The 26,010-nt window shown below is 36.5% G+C and overlaps 2 protein-coding genes across 3 annotated transcripts in view; one reads left to right on the top strand and one right to left on the bottom strand.

Moving 5' to 3' along the window:
- The window catches only part of LOC149779982 (uncharacterized), a 91,878-nt gene extending 83,235 nt beyond the window's left edge, over positions 1-8,643 (bottom strand). Inside the window, exons 1-2 of the mRNA XM_089937377.1 lie at positions 8,516-8,643; positions 4,325-4,764 (exon numbers count right to left, since the gene is read on the bottom strand). Coding sequence (XP_089793503.1) covers positions 4,325-4,764; positions 8,516-8,579 — 504 coding nt within the window. The 5' untranslated portion in view covers positions 8,580-8,643. The remainder of the gene's footprint in view (positions 1-4,324; positions 4,765-8,515) is intronic.
- A 4,474-nt stretch (positions 8,644-13,117) lies between these two features.
- The window catches only part of LOC149779981 (purine nucleoside phosphorylase-like), a 72,917-nt gene continuing 60,024 nt past the window's right edge, over positions 13,118-26,010 (top strand). Inside the window, exons 1-2 of one of the 2 annotated variants that reach the window (XM_089936704.1) lie at positions 13,118-13,282; positions 18,045-18,071. In XM_089936704.1, the coding sequence (XP_089792830.1) occupies positions 13,221-13,282; positions 18,045-18,071 (89 nt within the window). In that variant the 5' untranslated portion in view covers positions 13,118-13,220. The remainder of the gene's footprint in view (positions 13,283-18,044; positions 18,072-26,010) is intronic. The other variant, XM_089936705.1, reaches the window with a different exon arrangement.

The raw sequence follows: 26,010 nt of genomic DNA, 5'->3' as shown, positions 1-26,010 counted from the left end.
AAATAGTAATAAAATGAATGACTCGCCTAAATCAATACATGTTCTTAAAATAGGTTTCACGCATTGCTTAGTAATGCTTAGGTCCCACTCCACAGACTGTATTTTGCATCAGGTTAAATTTCTTTACAAACGTAAGTCCAAACCTTCTTTCCTATGGGATCATATGTTACTTAAAGACGAGTACTGTAATGTTTTGTTGGAGTGAGTAAGTTATATTTTACGAATACTTTTTCTGTGGTTATCTTGCTCAAGGGGTTTACCGCATGATTCGAATGCGAAATTATGCGTTCAGAATGAACACTAAGTCGTAGGAAGAAAAAAGTTGTGCCAACATTTTAGTATAAATTTTAACAGTTTAGTTTCTCTGATTTTATTCGAATTTCGTGTACAAAATGGCAAATTAACATACTTACACCTCATACGAGTGTAAATGTATGAGAAGTCGTTTGTTACCACATGATCATGGCAAAAATACCAATTATTTTCAAATATTTTTTGCTTCTTTTTCACAGGCTTTATTTCAACTGGTATAGAAGAAATTAGCTACACTAAAAATATTATTTTTATTTCAGACCGTATGAGATATCGAAATGCCCGTTTTGATCGTTTTCACTGCCAAGATTTACCTCAAGACAACATACGCATCATAAAGTGAAATGTTTTGGACCATGAAGATGTCTGTATGATCAACTCGAGTAAAGTAAGAAAATATGTGAACTTACAAAATAAATAAACAACTAAACAAATAAATAAAATTGACAATTTACTTACCACGTTTTCCTGCAGTATTGGAGGTTCGAACTCAAACGTTTTCTCTATGAAGTTGTAGTATACATGCTGACCGAATATCTTTCACATAAGAAGAAAAAACACATTTGTTGGTATACAAAATAATTTTAAATACATATGGAAAAAACCCACAAAATCTTTCCATTTATTGGTATACAAAAAACAATTTTAAATACATATGAAGAAAAACACAATAACTTTTCATTTATTGGTATACAAAATAATTTTAAATGCATATGGAAAAACACAATAACTTTTCATTTATTGGTATACAAAATAATTTTAAATACACTCCATTCGCAGCTGGATGATTACACTGGTCAACAGTGAAATCATTACTGACTTGAAAAGGCCCTAATCTGTAGTATTTTGGTGTGCCGAACACGAATATAACCGTGAAAAATTTGTATTGGCTCTCGTTTTGAAGATATTCATATACCTCATTTTCTGTGTTTCACTGTGTAAATTTCTCCAGTAGGACTGCAGCAACATCCGGAATAATGATGTAACATTGCATAATACCATCATGCTCACATCATCCACAGTTGATTGCATCATTTTCTGATGCAATGCAATACTAATGCCATGCGGCTGCTGAAGTAAGTTGACGTCAGCAGTGTACTATACATGTGTAGGCCTATTATACTAATGCCAGGCGGCTGCTGAAGCTGACGTAAGCAGTGTACTATATAAAGCCCAATCAGATAGGTTCAGCATTTAAAATATTTTAGACGTTGTGCGAGACAGTTCAAGCTACTGTTACATAAAACTTATTATTTTATCCATTTACGTACAATAAAGAACAGTAATGCCTCGAAAGTGTGTTAATACCGCGGACAATTTTTGCTATATTTGTGGGGAAGTGACATTTGCCAACCAGAAGAAAAGTATCAATTCTCAAGTGAAGAAGGCATATCATCTTTACTTCGGATGCAAGGTTGGTGACCAAGACAAGCCTTGGGCTCCGCATATATGCTGTGCTACATGTACAACACAGCTTTCACAGTGGTTGAATTGCAAAAGGTCATCAATGCCGTTTGCAGTCCCAATGGTGTGGAGAGAGCCAAGCAACCACCTAAATGACTGTTACTTCTGCTTGGTTCCTCCTCTTTCCGGCGGAATAACGAAGCGAAAGAAGTCTAGAATAGTCTACCCAAACATTCCGTCTGCATTTAGACCAGTTCCACATGGTGAGGGACTTCCTATTCCAGAACCTCCAGCAGAATATTCTCTTGATTCATCTGACGAAGACAAAGGTGAGTCGACCTGTTCTTCTCCTGGTCCATCAGCATGCAGTGATCCAGATTTTCACTGTGGTGCATCATCAACCCCACACAGAATAACACAGGAAGAACTAAATGACCTGATTCGTGATTTGGACTTATCAAAGAACAAGGCAGAATTGCTAGGATCAAGACTCCAACAATGGAATCTTCTAGAAGAAGATGTCACAATTACTGCATATCGAAAGCGCCACCAGCAATTGGAGCCTTTCTTCAGAAAGGAAAGTAATCTGATATTCTGTTCCGATATTGAGGGCCTCATGAATGCTTTAAAAATCACTCATGACCCACAAGAATGGAGACTATTTGTGAACTCTTCGAAACTGAGTCTCAAGGCTGTGCTTTTGCACAATGGAAACATTCTTCCATCTATTCCAGTAGCGTATGCTGTCCACATGAAAGAGACATACGATAACTTAAGGCAGCTACTGAATTCCATTGAGTATAACAAGTACAGCTGGCACCTCTGTGGTGATTTGAAGGTAGTTGCCCTTTTAATGGGACTGCAGCAAGGATATACAAAATACATGTGTTTCTTATGCGAGTGGGATAGCCGAGCAAGGGAAATGCACTACATGAGGAAGGAATGGACTCACAGGCAGAATGTAGCCATTGGAGAGAAGAATATCCAACACCCAGCTCTGGTTGAGGCTCAGAAAATCTTGCTACCACCCCTTCACATCAAACTAGGTTTGATGAAGAACTTCGTGAAAGCCATTGACCGGACTTTGCCAGCATTCCGATACCTGCATGAAAAATTCCCTCGACTCAGCGAAGCAAAGATTAAAGAGGGAGTTTTTGTGGGTCCTCAGATTCGAGAGCTTTTCAAAGATGACCGGTTCAACAACTTGCTGGAAGGTGACGCGAAACAAGCATGGAATGCTTTTCGCCTAGTTTCTACAAACTTCCTCGGAAATGTTAGGGCAGAAAACTATAAGGAACTAGTAGAAGACATGTTGATGAAGTATAAGAAACTTGGCTGCAATATGTCTCTAAAGATTCACTTCCTTCATTCCCATTTGGATTTCTTTCCTAGCAACTGTGGTATTGTTAGTGATGAACACGGCGAACGTTTTCATCAAGATATCGCAACAATGGAACAAAGATACCAGGGAAAATGGTCCACTACAATGCTGGCTGACTACTGCTGGACACTCCTCAGAGATGCTCCCGAACAGCTGTACAAGAGACAGGCGAAGAAATCTAAGATGTAGTCAATGACTTGATTTTTTATAGGTAGGCTATTACAGTTGACCTTTTACTATTGGAATGCATTTCGTTATGTAAACATTAATTTCTTGCAGATTACAAAAAACTAGAGCCAATTTTGCAATTTGACTGTCATATTCGTGTTCAGCACATAAAAATTGATAAGAATTGACTAATTTTATTTCAGTAACATGACTTTTGTAAAAATTTGTTGTCCAGTGTTATTATTGGATAACAATATCCTGTAGGTATACATATCTCATGTACAACAGACTAGTGTTGCTAACAATATCCTGTAGGTATACATATCTCATGTACAACAGATTAGTGTTGCTCACAATATCCTTTAGGTATACATATCTCCAGCACAAAAGAATAGCGTTGGTTAACAATATCCTGAGGGTATTCATATCTCTTGTTCAAAAGATTAGTATTGGTTAACAATATCCTGCAAGAATACATATATCGTGTACAAAAGATTGTACATTACAGTACAATTACAGTGCTATTTAGACCAATAGCATCACATTAGGTGAAGTTTAATTGAAGGCATAATTATAGATCAATAGATGTAGAGGGCATATAAAAGCAGAAACTTAAGGGAGCACCCTAAGGTTGAATGGAAGAAGTTGAATGTAATAATTAATAAAAAAATGGAAACATGAAGAGCAAGCCACGCTTTTATGTTTTATGTATCACCAGACAACATTTTATTTCTGCTCAGACCAATCCTTCTGAAATATTATATAATCGTAATGATTGTATTCTATTCATTTTTTAACTAGATTCTGTCAGACACAACCTAGCTCAACACTTGGCTCAAATTTTTTCTTCATTTTCCAAACATATATTTAATTTACATCATCAAGCAGAGAAACTCAGCTCAAACATAAATAGGATTACCGAGACAGATTTCAAGAAGAACTATCTTTGCTGTTACAAATATATAATATATGAAAATGTTTGCTAGCACACTGTAATTAGAATTTAAAGCTGCATTAATTTAAATAACGCTCTCTTTCTCACTCATTCATTTTCCTTACCGGCAGACTTAGAAAGACATTGAAGTAATCCACGAATGTTCTATTTTCCAAAAGAAGGGAAAACTTGCTAAGTTGTACAAATGATGGTTCTTTATCAGGAGAGAAAACGGATGTCAGCGGGAATGGTGGCGTTGGCGTTGATGGCCGTGGCGATTTGTCTTTTGCTTTTCCTGGTGTAACGATAGATGCCTTCATTACTGCAGAGACAGAATCCGTGGGTGGCCGTTTTACTTTTCTCGGTTTTGCAGCAATTTTTTTACGTTTTGTCGGAGAACTTTTATCAGAGTAATTTTGCTTCGGGGCTGGGACAACTGGTGAGGAAGGTTCTGATGGACTCTCTAGTTCTGCATTTTCGACCTTGGACTTCGACTCACTAGAACCTATTGGAGCCTCTTCTCCGGGTTCATCGGTAGCACCTTCTGATTGTGACTTCATTATTTCTAATAGTAAAGTAAACGTAAAAGAAAGTCGAGATAAATTGCATCTTGATTTAGGTTTGCTATACTGTGGTCAATCTTGGACTTAGATTTGCTACCTTCCATGCTAGCCGAAATATTTCTGAATAAACATACAAAAAAGCGGACAAAATCATCAACAAATCTTTATTTTTTTTTGACCAATTGTCTAAATTTTCTGTTCGTGCAGCTGGAATAATCATCAATAAAACCAAAATGCAATTTGGAATCAGTACAGTAGACAAGAGTATGAGAACAGGCCTTAATATTACAAAAGAAATCTAACACTCAAACCCAGGATCAACTCGAAATTCTCACGTCTGATTAGTCAATGAGTTAACTTTGAATAGCCAGTCAGATTTACGGATTTGAGTTGTGTTTGAGCTTGTGCGTGAGCGTGAGAATTGTTTATTAAAAGTTAAAGCAATTTGCAACAACGATTACTACCAATATCTAAGCTCTTTGAAATAAGACAGAGATGAATAAAAGGTGACATGAAACAAAATGAGACTGGAATAAGAGTCATACTTTTGGGACAACCAAATTACTGCGAAGATCGTTGGAAGAAGGAACTAACATTCAAAATCATATTTAAAGTTTCAATACCATTGCAATTTATTATGTACGTATCAAATCAAACAGAAAATCCTTACAATTGTTATGTAAGCATAAATTCAAAAAGAGAATCATTAAATTATTACGCAAGTATCAAATCAAACAGATAATACCTAAATTTATTATGTTATCATCAATATAAATACTTAGATCATCCCCAAATCTAATATGTACGTCTCAATTTCAAAACTTTCATAATCTACAAACGTAATTTGCAAGCATCAAATTAAACACTCAGATAATTCACAAATTTATTGGATTATTGCATTTGACAATAAGATCTGTTTTGTCCTAGGACTAATTCGTTGTCACCTGAGTAGATTTATGGTGGGAGGCACAACTGGTTTAATGAAAGTATGTGTAAGACTGTAATAATAATAATAATAATATGGTATAGCAGCCAAACACACAGCTACTCCGTTAACTATGGAGTTTTCATGAACAAACCATTTGTCTTAAACAAAATTAGCAATTTCATCAAATCTTCAGTCACAAAGAATTACCGCAGAATTAACCAAATTCAGATGATTAACGAAAGGTTACCACACCATAAAGTTGAAACAAGTGCACTTTTCATAGCGTGTGGCCATATATATTTTAACGACCATGTTTTACATAAATCCATTAACAATTGTTATTTAGTTACTGGAATAATTAGAACGATTAGATGTAGTAAAACTTATAGTGGCTGGCGGATGAAGTAAAAAAAAAAAACGAAGTACCATTTATTAGAGATGTAGAGATTGCGTAAAACAATAAAGTCGTTCGGTACAGAACTGCATGTAAGTGTGGAAAAAGAGTAAATAAATTATCCAAGTATTTACCAAAGAAAAGATTACTTACAATTATAACCGTTCATGTTAAATAACTGACTTCTGATTGTGTTAGGCACATACAAACTTAAATATAAATGTGGAACATAAACTATTGAGTATTGCCAAAACATTCTACGCCAGGCAAAGAAGAGCTAATAGACAGATTAATTGTTTCTTCTAGACAATAATAGCCTGACGACAGACGATGGTATAACTAGACTGAATCAACGTATCACGTCATTAGTATTATGCATTTTGTGTGCACAAAACTGAACAGATGTTATTCGGTCACTGGTGACGGCATTAGACAGTCATAACAAAAGTCATATTACCTTTAGCAGTGTTGTGTGAGGGAATGTTTCCTTTTTTGTGTTATTTAAATATCGACGAAATTGAATAAGTCCTATTTGGAATAAGAATGTATCGAAGTCATAATGGATTAATTTATCCTGAAGCAATGCCTGAAATTGAATAGCATACACTGGATTGAACATGGCTATTGCAGTTGGAACATATGAAGAGATATCACACACTGGAGTGAATATGCCTATCTCAGACAGAACATAAGAACAGATAGCATATACTAGACTGATCATGGCTATTGCAAATGGAACACATGAAGAGTTACAAGGTAAAAACATGACTGAAGAGAGTTCGAGAAAACGAGAAGATAAATGAGTCAAAACGACAGATGAATTAGTTTTAAAATGCCAGAGCTGCAAAAGTCATTTCAGATGGACAATTTGGACATTTTAAAAATGAACTGAAAGATGACTATGTGACATCAAAGTGAACTTCATATTTCACCAAAAATTTTTAATTAAATCTAGGTCAAATTTATTCGAGTTAAGTGCTATTTTGAAAACGTTTAAACATTTAGATTTTAATCAGACAACAGAAGCCAACATGGAAATAAAATATTTTTAAAAAGACAATTGACAATTAAAGTGTGAGATGATTCCTTAATTAATTAATTAATTAATTAATCTGTTCATTTAGCGATACATGTTATACTAGTCATGCAGGATTTGTTGCAGTAGAATGACAATGCTCTATTTAGTTCCATTTGTGTAATTTTTGGACGACACCTTGTTTCTTCATTACAAGCACCATCGTTTCTCCTGGCGCTCCGAGAAACAGGCTACCTGAGTGACACCTGAGACGGTGGGGGCCATGGCAGGGTTGTTTGTTTATGCAGCCATGGCGGCCGCATTTTCCCAGAGGATAGTGTTGGCTGCTTCTTCCACCCTCCCTTGCAGGTTACCTCGTCCCACCCAAAGACGTGCCAGCGAAGTAGATAATAATGCCACTATTAAATGCTACTCTCTGCTGGAAGGAAACATGGAGAAATGCATAATGGGTATGTTTAACGGTGTGGAATAACCACGCCATTACTGAAGTGTTGCAAAAGCATGGTCGCCAAACACCACTCGCTGAATCTTGTGTGGATATCCCGTGCAGAGAAAGCTTGTTCACACAGAAGAAAAATAAATCAGAACAAGATTCGCGAAAGCAGCAAATAATTGTCACCTCGGTTGAAGAGGTCAATGAGCTCAACACATCGTTTACGGAGAAGGAAGAGGTGGCAAACCAGGTGCCTGACTCACGCTCGGTAATGAGTTATATGTCCATTAGCAACGGCAGAGTTGCGATCACATAATCAGTACTGAGCTTTGCCGGTATTGTGCCGGTAACCTGGACTCACGTGGTGGCAGTAATGGCGACCTGCACGCTAGTAGAGGTGCCAATGCCAACGATGATGTTTCCGAGCAATAGTGGAGACTGTCGCCGCCACGGTGAATAAAACGTTGTTGACAACCCGCACCTGAAATACACCACCATCGGCGTAAACACAGTGCCAGTTTTGCCGCTATAGTTCCATCTGTCGCTGGTGCCCACGACGAGTGATATTCATCCGCTAGTACCAATGTTGGTCGACCCGATCGAGAGCCCTGTGCTGGTCGGCGTAGTAAATGCGATGCTGCCCGTCATTTTGTCGTCAGAGTGCTGGAGATTGGTCAAGCTATCAACATAGAATTTGGTGGCGGCGTTCCTTGGCGACAGCTGGTTTAAAGACGTCTATTTGCATTCATCGAAAGCGCGATTGAAATCAACGCCCCCGATGGCCTTAGAGAGATGTAAGAGGTAGTGCCAGTAGCGGGTTCAACGACCAGGGCATCGCTGTCGGATATGGTGACAGGCTTGGCCCCGCCATCTGACCTCCTGTAAACATAATTCAGTGATGGACCTGCGTCTAATGACGTAAACGCAACGTTTGCCTGCCTATACGAGCCAGTTATACTCGCCGCGTCGGCAGTGTTCGATCACGAGGTTGCCGGGGTCGTTGTTCCGCCTGAGAGATGCAAGCATTAGGAGGCGCAGACGGAGGTCCCGTCGATGTCATTCCCATAAGACTTTGAGGCAGCGTCCGTGCCGGAGGCTGGTGCGTCCAAGTGAAGTTTAGTGGGTTAATAAAACTGAATTGAAAGAGGTGTTTTCATGTTGGTATAGATACTGAGTCAGTCGCTGTGGCCCAAGTCTAGCTGTGCAGAAACTCAGTCATGCCTCAGACGTCGGTCAGAATGCTTACCACATCAGTCACTTCTTACAATTATTATTTCTTGCAATTACAATTATTTTATATATTTATATTTACATTGAAAACCACCTATGTCCAATCGAAAAAGTTTTCTCTTTTCTGTTTTACTATTAATGATAAAGAGAAACAGGTTTAATGGAAGGGGGAAGAGGTCCATTGGTGGGGGGTGGCATTTCATAAATATAAGAATGTTGAAAGGTTCAGAACAAATAAAAGAAATTGGGTTCAGTGCCCCATTTTTTAACACAGCTTAAGATAATCGGAGGTAACTACAAGTTTAAGATAAAATGACTACTCCTGGAGAGCGCTTAAATGATGTTCCAAATGCGTTCCAAACACATAGATAAATGTCCCTCAAAGATAGGTTTTGGCTCTTTCCTTTTCTAATATTTATACTTTGTAGAAACGTTTAAGCCCACGTGAAATGCAACTATTTCCAGAAAATACAATATAAGAAATATAGTCTTGGTGCATCTGAACTAATAACTGATAAACTGGATTTCAGATCAAATCATGAAAAAATCAAGAAATATATAAGGAGCCTAATTAGTGTAGTAGTAACTGTTAGACCTTGGACAGTCATCCTAAGTACAAAACTACTACTACTACTACAACTAATAATAATAATAATAATAATAATAATAATAATAATAATTAGAACAGCTGGAATAAAGCCATTTTCAAAACCATTTTTTTGAAAATATTTATCAGGAGGGTTCGCAAAATATTTTTCAGAACGCTAGAAATATAGCACCCTAATTTTGTTTTTAAATTACAAGTACTATCGGAAGACGATGAGTGAACAGAACACAAATTTTAATAAGTTCAAGCATCAAAAAGTAACGTGCTAACTAGATTTATGTTTCAAAATACGTTAATTTTTATTATTAAAAAAAAAGCGCAGCTTAGAATTTGTTTGATGCCACCCATACTGTACAATAAAGATTGATCAGATAGTCTTCTTTGTATGTGTGGGTTATTTTTCGACCTATACTGTATGAGTGTGGTTAGTACTTGCACATCACTGTGATAAACGCACAAAATATTGAAGAAATATATAGTTAATAGCAATGGAGCATATTTAATGATATTTATTTGATGATTTTGAAAAATTAAAGATTACCTGAAATGCTATTTTTTTGTAAACACAAGGAATAGTTCTTTTGAAAATATTTAATTTTTTTATCTGTATTCCTGGCGTAAATAGTGAAAAGTATTTATAAATTTGTTAATTTGACAATATCGTTAGTAAAGGGCCATCAAACATCCTCAAAATTTTTAAAAATATGTTATACTTTCCATGTATATTCAGCATTGGAGTAGTTGAGACTGTGATTTATAATCATGGGAAGAAACTGTATGAAATCTGAAATTAAGGTGAATTTTTTACATAATGGCTAGTGTAAAAACCACCATATTTTATGACAATCTACTTTTCGGAGACCAGCGCGAATGTAGTGTTCCGTGGGCTGTAACTCTGTACAAAGTGGAGAAAAGAGAAGAAAAATGTATTCTTACTGATATTTAAAATTTTGGGATTAATTTAGAGCATATTTAGTAGTCTCTGTCTCCTCGTCGGCTATCCCCAGTGATGGTATTTAGGTAACTTAGGTAACTTTCATACATATGAAGACTTTGATTGTTTGCCTATTACTTTTTTTTCTTTTCTGCAAATTCTCATGACCGTATTATCTCTTTTCCATACCTGGTTCTTCCTCTATGTCCATCATTTTAATTGCTTTCTTTCTTGACAACAAGTTCGCTTAACGGATATGCATCATTATAACTTGGTTATTTACTCCAAAGTGATCAGCTAGGTTGGCGACGGTAATCTTAGAGACTTCTATGACGTCAAACCTCGCAGCGAGTTGAATGTTTTCCTCGGATTCGTCATTACGTCACATCACGGATGCTCCGTAAATGTGACTCTATAGACCTGCAAGGAGCATTACCCAGCTGTCAAGCACTAGTATAATGGTATAAAAAAAATCATCTAGTACTCCAATCGTTACTTCTAGTTACAAAACCCTAGACCCTTAAGGGTTAAATATATGTTTGTATCTTAATTGTTTTCAGATGTGCTATTTGGTATCTTTCTGATTTTACCGTCAAGATGTAATGAACAAAATGTACATATTCTTATAGCTTACAGTTTGCATCATGATTCGTAGGTCAAAAGTAAAGGAAGGAAAGTAAAACAGCAAAGAATTGATTTTCTAGGAAATTGAGCGTTTGTTGATATTGCATATATGTATTGTTCTATTTTCCTCCAGCATGGTGTCTGGAAATGGCTGTCAACAGAGTATTCAATCACAGAATGTGGCAGGCAGTTTTCAGCACTTGTTCTTATTAATAAATCGTCAGGCGGGCTAAAAAGACAAACAAAATGTCTACAGATTTTAAAGAAAGAATGGGTGAGTGACTGTATGATTTATATGTAATCAATAGGCATACCAATGTATTGGTGTGTTATATACTGTATTATTTATATGTAATCAATAGGCATACCAATGTATTGGTGTATTATATACTGTATTATTTATATGTAATCAATAGGCATACCAATGTATTGGTATATTATATACTGTATTATTTATATGTAATCCATAGGCATACCAATGTATTGGTGTATTATATACTGTATTATTTATATGTAATCAATAGGCATTATATACTGTATTATTTATATGTAATCCATAGGCATACCAATGTATTGGTGTATTATATACTGTATTATTTATATGTAATCAATAGGCATACCAATGTATTGGTGTATCATATGCTGTGTTATTTATATGCAATCAATAGGCATGCCAATGTATTGTTGTATTATGTACTGTATTATTTATATGTAATCCATAGGCATACCAATGTATTGGTGTATCATATGCTGTGTTATTTATATGCAATCAATAGGCATGCCAATGTATTGTTGTATTATGTACTGTGTTATTTATATGTAATTAATAGTCATACCAATACGTTGATGTATTATATGCTGTATTATTTATATGTAATCAATAATCATACCAATGTATTAGTGTATTAAATGCTGTGTTATTTATATGTAATCATAGGCATACCAATGTATCGATGTTGTGCATGCTGTGCTATTTATGCTGTGTTATTTATATGCAATCAATAGGCATGCCAATGTATTGTTGTATTATATAATGTGTTATTTATATGCAATCAATAGGCATACCAATGTATTGTTGTATTATATACTGTATTATTTATATGTAATCAATAGGCATACATGTGTATTGTTGTATTATATACTGTGTTATTTATATGTAATTATTAGTCATACCAATACGTTGATGTATTATATGCTGTATTATTTATATGTAATCAATAATCATACCAATGTATTAGTGTATTAAATGATGTGTTATTTATATGTAATCATAGGCATACCAATGTATCGATGTTGTGCATGCTTTGCTATGTTGGATATCAGATAGGATAATCGATAACCAATCAGATAGGATAATCGATAACCAGTCAGAATCAGATATTAATCCATTTTTAATATGAATTCATAATTCACTTGTAGGCATCGATACTCAGGGCCGTAGAGAGCGATCACGGGCCCTGGGGTAAGAAACACCTAGGCCTCTCCTTGTTCTTGTTCAAACAAAACTTTTCTTTTATTAAATTAAAAAGTTGTGTTCGGTCCGGGGCCCCGGGGATATATCCCCGGTTGTCCCTCCACCCCACTCCCTCCTCTCGGCCCTGTCGATATTTGATATTAATCCATGTATTAATGACAATATTCGTCACAGATCCAGTACTGAAAGATTGCAATGGCTGTCAATATTATACTGGAAGAGAATATAGAATGCAAAGTTTTCTGAATTTTGTTTTACCTCACGGGAGTCAACGCACATTATTTCTGTACATATAAGAAAGATCCACTGTCGAACTTTTTATTTGCTTATTTAATCGTAATATTGTTTAAAATCTTTTTTGTTTTAGAAAAGAAAAGGCCAGGCTAACCCCGTTTATTGCCTCCACCCCAATCCGCCTCGTGAGTCTTGCTTATTCGTCAATTAAGCCTAACTACAACTCATTCATTTTCAAGTACGCTTGCATATAAAATATAGTTCCAAATAATACATTCTCATTTTAATCTACAGTCCTTCAATTTTAAAATAAAAATACGTTAACTAAAAAGCTAGAAAGTATTGAAGTGTGACTGATAATTATTTAAACAATAAAGAATAATTTTGAAGTGACCACCAAACCGTGAACAACCACTGTTATGTATCATAGCGCGAGTTGTTGTAAAATTGATCTCCTACTAAGTAGAATGACATAGTTGAACTTGAAGGTCATCTAGAGTATATGATATACATCCATGAAACTTTATACTTAATTGTAGCAAATACATTATTAACAAGAGAAGTATGAATCGAGAGATCCTAGCAAGCGGTTTGTCAGATCTCAAAGGAAATAGCAACATTGAACAGTAAGTAAATCCGATGGGAATAACATAATGTTTCGATTATTATGTGACATTTTCGCGGGAAGCCGGGATGCTGGGTCATGGCTGAGTGAATAGTACCGGGTATATTTTGTGTAGCGTTTACGTAAAAATGTGATATATGCAATAATAGTTGGATTATAGTCTATTCTTATTTTAATTTCATTTGCAAATATGTTTATATCATTTTTTGGGGGGCGAATTAATATATCGGTAATGAGTAAGTACACAGCTATGGATTGCATCATCAATACGCCAGCGTTGAAAATATGGGTGGATCAGTAGGGCTTCATTAGAGTAAGACAGATTTGGCAGGGCCAAATATGGTTTTAGTTCAGAAAATATACAGCTGCAGATGTTTCAGTATTTTTCTTCAATTAAATTGATTTCATGACTATGGCCAACGTAAATATCTTGATGTCATGTATACTGTATTGGTACATGTATACTGTATAATGCAAAAGTATAAACAGAAAGTATATTTTCATCTGATATGTTCTGGCATTGGCATATTCACCTACATAATAAAGTAACTTGAGAAAAGCCTGGTTAATTTTCAGGCAGCAAAAGTATGGTTTTCCTTTTTTTTTTACTGGGGGATAATTTTACATTCTGCCTGACAGAGTAAACAAGGTTGGCAGCAAATTCCATGGAAGAAAAGTGGAACCTGTACAAGTTGACAAATACATTACAACTTAAAGGATAAAGTCACTAACCATCCACTTTGTTGTGTCACTACTTTTGTACTGTACACACACAAGGTACTTGGAGCATGTTCATTTTAATTTTCTGTTTATTACATCCATATAATATAGCTTATTATCAATCCTTTGTGTGTCAGCATGTTTGACTATGTACATGTACTATCAGTGTAAATGATGATGTTTGTCCATCGGTGTTGATGAGGACTATTCAGTATTATCGATTCACTGGGGTTGGGTCCGGAGATGGCTGATCAGTCTGATCCGTACCCGGAAGAGCCTGTTGCAGTGGGGACATGATGTACAGGTTGCTGACTGGGAGTTGCAGAACTACTGTTCCTGGATTTGCACAGATCACTTTTCTCAGCTGTGTCCACTAGTCTTTTCTGCTCAAAGGCTGCTGCACCAGCATTGACTTGACTGCAAAGCAGATTGATCAACAGCTACACTCTCCCAGCTGTCAGGGTAAATGCATCAGTTCTAAAGCAAGGTTTTGAGGGTGTCCTTGTACCTCTTTTTTTATACCACCGTGAGATCTCTTGCCTTGCTGTAGCTCTCCATAGAAGACCTATTTGAGGTAGGCATTCTACCACCATGCGGACAACATGGCTAGCCCATCGGAGTTGTGCCTTACACGGCATGGTGTGGATGCTTGTCATGCCAGCGTGAGTGAGTGCTTCTGTGTTCGGTATCTTGTCCTGCCATCTGATTTTCATTAATATTCTCAGGGAGCTCACATGGAAGTGGTTCAGTTTTTTAACATGGTGGCTATACACAGTCCATGTCTCGCAAGCATAGAGGAGGGTGGGGAGAAGAACCGCTGTGTAGACTTTGAGTTTGGTGGCAAGCTTGATGTCTGTCCTATCCCAGACATTTGAGCGGAGTCTGCTAAATGCTACACAGGCTTTGGCAATTCTGGTGTTGACCTCATCGTCTATGTAGACTGCTTGTGAGAGGGTTCTGCCGAGGTATGTGAACCTGTTTACATTTTTGAGCTTTTGGCCAGAACCTCAGCCTTGCTAGTAGAGATCGTGAGTCAAAAATTGTTGCATGCTGTGGAAAAAAAGGTCCATGCTCTGTTGCATGTCTTCCTCCATGCTGGAGTTGATGGCAGAACCATGTGCAAACAGGAGGTTGCGAATGTTCTCAACTTGGACTTTGGTTTTGGTTTGAAGCTTCCTTAGCTTGAACAACTTCTCATCCAGACAGTATCTGAGACCTACTCCCACATCACTATCCTTGAAGGCATCCATCAACATTGCGGAGAACATGAGGCTGATAAGAGTGGGGTCTAAGATGCATCCTTGTTTTACACCATTCATAACTGCAAAGGGTTCTGAATAGTTACCCTAATCCTGGGCTCTGGCAAGCATGCCATCATGACAATGCCTCACCATTTCAATGAAGACTTCTGGACATCCCAATATGGCCATGATCTTCCAAAGTTCTTCTTGGCTGACAGTGATGAATGCCTTTGTCAGGTCCATGAAGGTGGTGTATAGCTGGACATTTTGTTGAAGACACTTTTCTTGTATCTGCCTGGCAGCAAAGGTCATGTCAATGGTGCCTTTCTCCTTTCTGGCAGTAGGCCATGATCAAGGTGCTCTTGAGTCTGTTCAGCAGTAGCCTGGTGAGGACCTTGTCCGCGATGCAGAGTAGAGAGATATTTTTTGGTGTTCTCACGATTTGCGATTGCCTTTGTGTTTGTAACTGTGGATGATGGGTGTATCATTGAATTCCTGAGGTATGCATTTCTGCTTCCACATCCCACAGAACATCTCTGTTAGTCTTTCCACTAGCTTCGGCCCACTTGTAGATCTCAGCTGGGATGGAGTCTGCTCCTGGAGCTTTATCACTTGAAAGGAGCTGAATGGCCTTGCGAGTTTCCAGCACTGTTGGAGGGTCAACTAATCTCTTGTTGATCTTCATCTGGGGTAGATGGTTGATCACCTCGTCATTGATGGAAGAGGGTCTGTTGAGGACACCATACCAGTGTTCCGTCCTTCTCGGTTATGAGAGTGCTGCCATCAGAACTCAAAAGTGGGGCTGTGCCTGCTGTTACTTGACCATAAACATCATGAAGACCACTATGGAAATTCTTTATGTCATTTCTGTCAGCAAAGGACTGGATATCAGCAGCCTTTTGGCTCAGCCATATGTCCTGTATCTTGTGCAGTTTCTTCTGCACAGCTTGTTGGACTCTGCTGAAGGCACCTTTCTTTGCAGCGGACTTCTGGTCAATGTTGTACGCACGATGGATGGAGACGTTGCTTCTCCTCTACCAGGGACTACAATTTCTTCACAGGTCTCATCAAACTAGTCTTGGTGTTTTTGCACAGTGATGCCAAGGCTTTCAGATGCATTAGCATACACCAGATGTTCGAAGACCACCCAACATTTCTTTATGTCATTGGTGTCAGTCTGTGTTTTCCAGCTGGCTTGTCAGAGCTTCATACAGAGCTTGCTCAGTGTTGCAGACTTTCAGCCAATAGACAGTGAGTAGTTTTGGGACTTTAATTCCCTGTGGACTTCTGGGAGGTTGAATTCTAAGATTCATCTTGGAAATCAGTAGCCTGTGGTCTGTCCAGCAGTCAGCACCAGACTTGACCTTGGTCACACGGACATCCTGCCTGTCATTCCTATGAACTAAGATGTAGTCGATCAGATGCCAATGCTTAGACCGTGGGTGCATCCAAGTTTTATTGCAGTTAGGCAGACGGAAGACAGGGTTTGTGATCAGATCATGTGATGTGCACATCCTCAAGAGCAGATGTCCATTGCTGTTGCAGTTGCTAATGCCATGTCTACCAATAATTCCCTCCCACGAGATGTGGTCCGTGCCAACTCTGGTGTTAAAATCACCAGGAATGATCAGTTTGTCTGACTTTGGTACTGAAGCAATCAGAGCTTCCAGATCCTGGTAGAACTTGTCTTTGGCTTCCTTTGAGTTGGTCATGGTTGGTGCATAAGCACTAATGAGTGTGGCTTGCTTTTTTCCATGTTAGGGTAGCTTCATCATTATTAGCCGGTCATTAATTCCCTTTGGTAAGATGGAGAGCTTATTCACCAAACTTGACAGCAAAACCAACTCCAGACTCAGACGTTCGTCGGTGCCACATCCACTCTAGAAAGTGTAGCCACCTCCAACTTCAGTCAACTGGCCCTCGTCAGACAAGCATGATTTACTAAGGGCTGTTGTCTCTGTCTTGTAGTGAGCAAGTTCTCTTGCAATCACTATGACTCTACCCCCACCAGAGGTACTACCCCTCCATAAGTACCCCTTACACCACAATGTCAATATGCATATTCTAGAGGGCCACATGGGTGATTGGTTCCTTACAACTAATTGTTTCTGTTATTATTTATGTTTTTATTATTATTATAATCATTAATGTCTTGATTAGCTGTTGTCATGCCTCAAAACAGGTAGGAAAAGTACCTCTTTCAGATTTTTGTGATGTCATTGCTTTGAAATGTTTTTTATTTTTGGGACAGACGATTTAATTTGGTGGGGGGACTGGGAGGAGGTCTGATTTTATATTTAAAAAATGACCATCCTAAAGCAACAAATTAAGAAATACGCTCTTGCTCCGATTTGTAGACAAAAGGAACTTTTTTTTGATGATCATATTAGTTGGGGAAAAATAAAATAAAGAAGTACCCTGTTTGCAAAGGAAACCACGTACCATCCTGGAAAATAAAACGATCAGGAATTGAGTTGTAGTTTGTGATACTGTCAAATGCAATTATGAAACTACATGGGTTCATTCACTTGAGAATTAGTCACTTAATCTATTCAGTGAAGCTAAAAAGAAGGCATCCAAGCATGCACACATACATATTTTGTGAGTGGATGATTAAGTCCTGTCTGAATGGTTATAATTATTTAAGAGATATGAGTGGACGATTAAGTCCTGTCTGAATGGTTATAATTGTTTAAGAGATAACAGCATTAGTGTATAAAACCCTAGAATGATCACATTAATGGCTTCAATTTTGTAAGCTGTTTAATTTTGTTTGTGTCTTTGAATTTTTTGATTTTTCAGCATGAAGACTGGTTTGCCTATTGCTTGGTGATTACTTTTTAAATTACATTTAATAATCAGAACATCAAATCAGTAATTATACATGCACTGTTTGAAGACTTCATGACAACGATTACAATTTGTACTAAACTATATTGCCTGCATATTGATAGTATTTCCATCATACATGTGGAGCGTCAGTTTTTTCTTTTAATCCTTGGAAAGCATTATTTGGCTTCAAATGAAAGTTCATAGAATCAAGTTTAACCCATTTCAGGGAAAGTTTTATTTAGAATCAGACTTGTTTAATGCAGTATGCAATGAAATGTCTGCTGATAAATACTGATTTGATAGTTTTAAAGCCACTAGCAACTGTTGATGTTAACAGCTACTACTAACACCGGTGTGACTAACATATGAAGTTTTTTTTTAAAATTATTAATCAGTTAGATGTGGAATTATTTATTCAGACACCTGTATCAAATCTAATAAATCACAAGTTTATATACCTTTGTACCTATATATGTAGAATACTCAGTGTGCACTTTTCATTGTTTGGGGGTGGGGGACATTGGAAAATATATTATGCCTTTCTGTTGAGATTGTCATTTTGACTCTTGAGATTTTGGTGTCAAGGGACAGATTACTTCAGAGTTTCTTATATCCATTGAGAACTCAGACACAACATTTCATCAGAATAAAAAGAAAAAAATATCAGACACTCCAAACCTAGAAGATGATGCTGTTTTGCATTGTTATTTCTCCTTTATTTTATTGTTATGTAGTGAAAATGTTGTAATATACAAGCACTTTATCTGGAACCAATTTATTTATAAAATTAAATCATATCAAGCAGTATAGGTGGTTAATGTTAGGGTATAACACAAAAAGAATCACTAATAAATAAACCAGATGAGACACGAGTTAATCTAAACCACACATATCTCCTCGCTTTGTGCAAATCTTGTAAATACAGATGATGTATTGGTTGATCCAAGACTACCTCAGTGTGCAAAACTTGTAATCCAGATGATGTATTGGTTGATCCGAGACCACTTCAGTGTGCAAAACTTGTAATCCAGATGATGTATTGGTTGATCCAAGACCTCCTCATTATGCAAAACTTGTAATCCAGATGATGTATTGGTTGATCAGAGACCTCCTTTGTATGCAAAACTTATAATCCAGATAATGTATTGGTTGATCAGAGACCTCCTTTGTATGCGAAACTTGTAATCCAGATGATGTATTGGTTCATCCAAGACCACTCAGTGTGCAAAACTTGTAATCCAGATGATGTATTGGTTGATCCAAGACCTCCTCATTATGCAAAACTTATAATCCAGATGATGTATTGGTTGATCCAAGACCACCTCAGTGTGCATTACTTGTAATCCAGATGATGTATTGGTTGATCAAAGACCTCCTCAGTATGCAAAACTTGTAATCCAGATAATGTATTGGTTGATCCAAGACTACTTTAGTGTGCAAAACTTGTAATCCAGAGGATGTATTGGTTGATCCAAGACCACCTCAGTGTGCATTACTTGTAATCCAGATGATGTATTGGTTGATCCAAGACTACCTTAGTGTGCAAAATTTGTAATCTAGATGATGTATTGGTTGATCCAAGACCACCTCAGTATGCAAAACTTGTAATCCAGATGATGTATTGGTTGATCCAAGACCTCCTCAGTGTGCAAAACTTGTAATCCAGATGATGTATCGGTTGATCTAAGACCTCCTCAGTGTGCAAAACTTATACTCCTGATGTTTTATTGGTTGATCCAAGACCACCTCAGTATAACTTGTACATCCAGATGAGATATTGGTTGATCCAAGGCACAAATCACCATAATGTTTGCAAATTTGTTACACCCAAATAATGTATTGGTTGATCCAAGACAAATATCTACAGCATTTGTAAATTTCCAAATTGTGCATTGGTTGATCAAAACCCCACACATCTCGGTGCATTAGTTAATTAAAACCACACACATCTCCTTAATTTATGCAAATTTTGTACATCCAAAATAATGCATTGATTGATAAAAAACCACACACATCTCCTTAATTTATGCAAATTTTGTACATGCCAAATAATGAATTGTTTGATCAAAAACCACACTCATCTCCTTAATTTATGCAAATTTTGTACATCCCAAATAATGAATTGGTTGGTCAAAAACCACACTCATCTCCTTAATTTATGCAAATTTTGTACATTGCAAATAATGCATTGGTTGATCAAAAACCACACGCATCCCTTGAAACTGCAAAAGTACATGTAAATGATGCATTTCCTCCCATTTATGCATATTTTGTACATCTAAAATGATGCATTGGTTGATCCAAACCCACACATCTCAGTGCATGCAAATTTTGTACATCCCAGATTATGCACAGGTTGATCCGAACACAAATGCAGATTTTGTATTGGCTCTTTCAGGCACTACATAACATGGTTATGTGATTTTTCATTTTGATCCAACCCACGATGGAAGAGTTATATTAACTAGATATATATAATTGCTTAAATTTATCAGTTGATAAAATATTCATTCCAATTTGATACTATACAAGATTTGTTGTTTCTGTGGGTTTGACACCATTTCTCAGCACATAAAAGGCTATACACAGTGGCTAGTATATTTAGTGGAAGAAGAGCCAGAAAACTATGGGAAGAACCACTGACCCACAAGAAGCTAATGGCAAGCTTTTTCACATACCCATGCTGCCCAGGCTGCCATACTAGTAATATGATGCCATTCCAGATAGTCATGGAAGCAGCAGTATATCTTTATTATCCACTTGCCCAAATATTTTATGTCCCCAGATGAGTTTTGATTCAATAGGTTCCACTTTAGTGGATTGCAATAGTCAGGGCTGGAGCTTTTATTTTTCATTTATTGATAAGTTAAGAATTTAGACCATACATTCTGGAACTAAAATGATGAAAGTACTTACTGGTGAAAGAAAAGAATAAAATGGCATCTCATTTAAACATCAAAATATTGGAAAGTGTTTTTCCATATTCTTAAGTAAAAAAAGTAGACCCATTTCAAACAAGTGTGAAATATGCAACTTGTATTAATTAGAATACAACCTTTGTTATCTGTGGATTGAAATGCTTGGAGAATATTATGTATGTGCTTGTTGCAACTTTGATATTCAGATTAAACAAAAATTTACTTTGTACATGGTTGAAGATTGCAGTGATTATGACACATTAGTAATAGAAAATACTTGCAAATATTTAATTTATTTGAAAGTTTGCATAAATTTCACTTGGAATGAGCACAGACCTGGGATTTATTCATTAAAACAACAAAATATACTACCAATGGATGGTATAAAGCAATAATTATTTTGTGTTACGCATTTCTTATATGCCTATCATGAGGCAGAGTGTAGTCTGCCCATTTGTGTCTGCATGTGATCAGTTTTCATTTCCAGACGATAAGTTCTTTACCATCTGTAGTTAACAAACTGTGGAGGGCTTGCACTTGGAGTGAGGGAGAACACTTGATTTTTAGCTCCAAGGTCAAGATCCTGTGACTGAAAGAAGAAAAATGGATTTTGCATAAAACTCTGCCATCTGCCACCAATTCTGTGATGGTCATTGTGTCTGAAAGAATAAAAATCGTCTCTGCACAATAAAATTAGTTTTTCTTGACACACCTCAACCAAGTGTTTTGATGGCTTGCACTTGGGGTAAGGAAGAAGGTTATTGAATTTGGTTCAAAAGGGCAAAGGTCAAGGTCATTTAATGAGGGGAAAAATTGTTTATGTGCTTGCATTTTCAATAAGAAGGAAGCCTATTGATTTTTATGGTCAGTCGGTGGAAGGTTATTATCACACAGCAAACACTTATAAAAATGGTATTAACAGCTGCCTCGATTGGTGCTCAGCATTAAGAGGCTACTGTTAGTACTGGTTTGCCTGGTGTCAGGATAATGTGATGTGGGGATGATGCCCCAATGCTTGATATCACTGCTGCCACACTGCAGACATTGTAACGATATTACTGAAAAATTATGAAAACAGTATTAAAAATCCCAATCACGCACACACAAAACACATTTTATTTAGGTTTATCTCTTTGTACTTCTGTATAAGATTTTTTTTTTAAGTGGATTTTAAGTCCAAACAGTAGTCATTCAAGGTCAGATTATGGGGTCAAGTTTCGTAACCATGTTTGTAGTCATCTTTTGCACCTGATTCAACTTGGCAATGTCTTACGTTAATTACATTAATTCAAGGAACACACTAAACTATAAACATTTCATATGTCTAGATGGAGTTAGAATGATATCACAAGCTACTGTGTTGGTCTTGTATAACAAGGAGTATAACATCAAAGTTATTAATGTCATGAATTATAACAAGGAATACTAACTTTTAATATTAATGTTTGGTCACTATTACTGACACTATTCCCTAAATAGCACTTAACAGACTTTGACAGAATGTACTGTGATATAAAAGACTTTACATAGTGGAAAAATTGTGTTGATGTGTTGTGGAGCATTATTGTGTGTGTGTGTGCACTATTTGGATTTTTAACATAGATTTAACAATTTTTCAGTCATATCACTAAAATGTCTACAGTGTGACAGTTTATAGCATCGTGACAAAAACATGTAGCATGATGCCCCACCCAGTCACATTTTCCTGACACCGGGCTGGCCAATCCTTGCACTAACCTCTTAATGCAGAGCGCCAAGCGAGACAGCTGCTTGTACCATTTTTGTAAGTCTTTGGTATGCTTCTGCCAGGGTTCAAATCCACAACTTCCCACATCTGAGGAGGTTGTTCTAACCACTAGGCCACTGGATCGGTAAGAACAGTATTGAAACAGTGATTTTTCATAACATGTGCAATAAACAGCATTTTTTTAAAAATGTAGACAGAAAACAGCCTTCTTGCCTCAGGTTACATAGCCATTGTCCTTCACTTTAATTAAAAAAGCAGACTTGTGACCTTGTGATTTACCACGTATACACATTTATAAGTCTAGTCCATAAATGCGAACCAAATAATGTGCAGCCAATACATTTTGTGAATGGACTTTTAAGCAAGTATATACAGTAAGTAATTAAAATAACTTTCTATTTTTACAGTGATATATTCAGGAGATAATGTTTGCTTGTCTCACAGTCATGACAGTCAAAACATTAACCTGATTAATTTTGATTGTCTCTCTGAAGGGCCTGGTCCACTTAATAAAGCTATTAAATGCAAATACTGGCACTAAACATCCAAGGCAATATCTTGTAAGTAGATCATGTTGCTCTATTGTCTTGTTTAGAGCTTGAAACTAGATAGAAATATGATTAAGAAATATCCTCACAAGGTGAGTCCATCTTGAAAATGGACAGATCTATATCTCTTGTTGCATCATGCGCTGTCAGATCTGGATATATGCAGTTTGTTAGTAGTCAGTGGATCAAACAATATAGATCCTGATCTCATGGTACTTTTTCTGATGGCAGATCAGGGTCTGTGTTTACAGTTGGAGTTGGTTATGAGTGCATATGTTTAATAAATACAGTAAAACCCGTCTTGAAAGACCACCTGTTACTCTGGGACCAGAAATTTTAGGAAACAAACGCTTGTATATCAGAAGCTCTGAGAAGGTCAGCTTTTTATATATACAAAATATTACTCTGCTGGGGGGGGGGGGCGAGTGGTCTAAAGTGCACACCATTACAGATTACTGTCATCTCACCTCTGTCTGCGTGAGTTTGAGTCTCGGGCTCGGCCAGTGTGGGTATGTGAGAAAGCGTGCTGGTAGCTTCTTGTGGGTCAGTGGTTCTTTCTGGGGTTTTCCCGGGTTCTTCCTCCACCATTAATACTGGCCGTCATGTATAGCCTATCTTGTGCTGAAAAATGGCATTAAACACTACAACAACAACAACCACCATGCTTTTTTTGCAGCTTTTTTCTTACACAGCCAGAGTTTGTTTACCCAGTATTCTTTCTATTAATCATTTGTGATTTCTGGAGTTTAATGCTGTTTTTAGGATGTACATTGTTGCCAGTAATGAATGTGGAGATCAAGCCTCTACCCCACGGGAAGACAATGGGTAAGCTTTATTACATACCCACATTGGTCAAACCAAGACCAGGACTTATATAGGCAGAGGTGACATGTGACTGATCTGTAAAGGCTCCCCCCCCCCCCCATGTCTTTCTTGGTTTTAAAATTAGGGTAGGTACATGTGGGTAGGCATTTGATTTTTTTTTAAACATATATATTATAATGTTGTATATATAGAAAGGACTGGGCTAAACCAGCTCAGTCAGATGCACAAATCAATTTCATGAATTTTTCTTCAAAAATATAAAAAATTTGTTATTATTGTTTAAACATTGTATATATTATAATAATTTGTGTGTGTATATATATATATATATATATATATATATATATATATATATATATATATATATATAGAGATAGATAGATAGATAGATACACATACAAGTACTTCAGGTACTGGGCTTAACCAGTTCAGTTAGATACACATATCAATTTCGGGAATTATATTTAACCTGTGGCAGGGGAAGGGGGACTTGCTAGGGCTGGCAAGGAAAAACAGGGACATTTAGTTGCCTGGAAACAATTATTTATTTTAGTCTTAGACCACTCTGTCACCCAGGACCCCACATTCTATTAAAACAAAACCAAGTGCCATGTCATAACGGTTTTGTATCTAGATTAAATGATCTCATCATGTCCATAATTTATGTTTCTGAAGTTGTCCACACAGTTCAATCACAGAGAAGGCCATTGTTTCTGATTCAATTTTAGGAACTATCTTTAGAATGTTTTAGTGTTTCCTTTTTTATATTATATGCATTTTACGGCATTTTAACATTTTTATGTTCCTTATTTTGCCTTGTGATGCTTTATATTGGCATTTATTTGGAAGGGTTTATCTTCCTACAGTTTATGTGCAGATCTTTAGTTTCCATTTTTCCAAAATTAGCTTTATTTTGCATCATATTTCCACTGCTGTGCTGATGTATCATACAAACTACTTAATGCATTTATACCATTTTAGTTAGAAGGGAGATACAGTTCTAAGGGATATAAATACTAAAATTTAAATGAGCTCATGACATAAATTTTTCCCTGAAAATTATACAGCAGACAATCTGACATATTTGTGAAACTTAATATAAAACATCAAACCAGATGCAAAACATTGTGACAAAAGAGAAAACTGGGATAAAATACAACAGAAAATGTCATTTTCGGTTCAGAATTTAGTATTAGTGTTATCCTTCCATAACTAAATGGTTTCCTCTCAAAATAATTATTTATAAAATTTGTTTTCTTCTTTGCTTAGTTGCCAACATCTTTGTTGTTGTTTATTAAAGAAATAATCTGTAAACTAAAGTCATTGTACTTTTGGAATTTTCTTCATTAGGAAAAGTTTTTTTTATTTGGAAGGATATAAACAAATAGAAGGCTAGTTGATTATACTTGAAACATCTCCAGCAAATACAGGAGTTTTGTGATCTCTGATAAATACATGTATGCATATATGTATATGTTTGATTATATATGTGTGTGTGTTATCTTCCAAAACACATTTCGCAACTCAAACAAGTACAGTTTTGAAAGTACATTTCAATTTTTCGAGTTTTTTATAGAAGTTTAAATAAAATGAATACATACAGTTGATACTGTACAGTGTAGGTAAGATGTATATACTTTTGAGAGTGTGACAAATGCACGGTGAAGTTGTTTTGCATTTGAAACATGTACAATGGAGAGAATGCTGGCATACCTAGATACTATTTTGATATAATGTGGCTGACATTTCTTTGGAAATTGTACATGCTCTAATCACACTGCTAACTAAAATGACTGCTCCCTTGTGCTAAAAAAAAATCACACTGAATTAGTCTGAAGTACACTATCTTTAGCACCTATTAAAATTGGATAAATGAATTTTAGCAGTTAATACAATAG

This window comes from Sinohyriopsis cumingii, chromosome 16 (genome assembly GCF_028554795.1).
Source record: "Sinohyriopsis cumingii isolate HCF-2022 chromosome 16, ASM2855479v2, whole genome shotgun sequence".
NCBI lineage: Eukaryota > Metazoa > Mollusca > Bivalvia > Unionida > Unionidae > Sinohyriopsis > Sinohyriopsis cumingii.
Note: the sequence above shows the minus strand (reverse complement) of the source record. Positions and strands in the feature narration are given on the sequence as shown.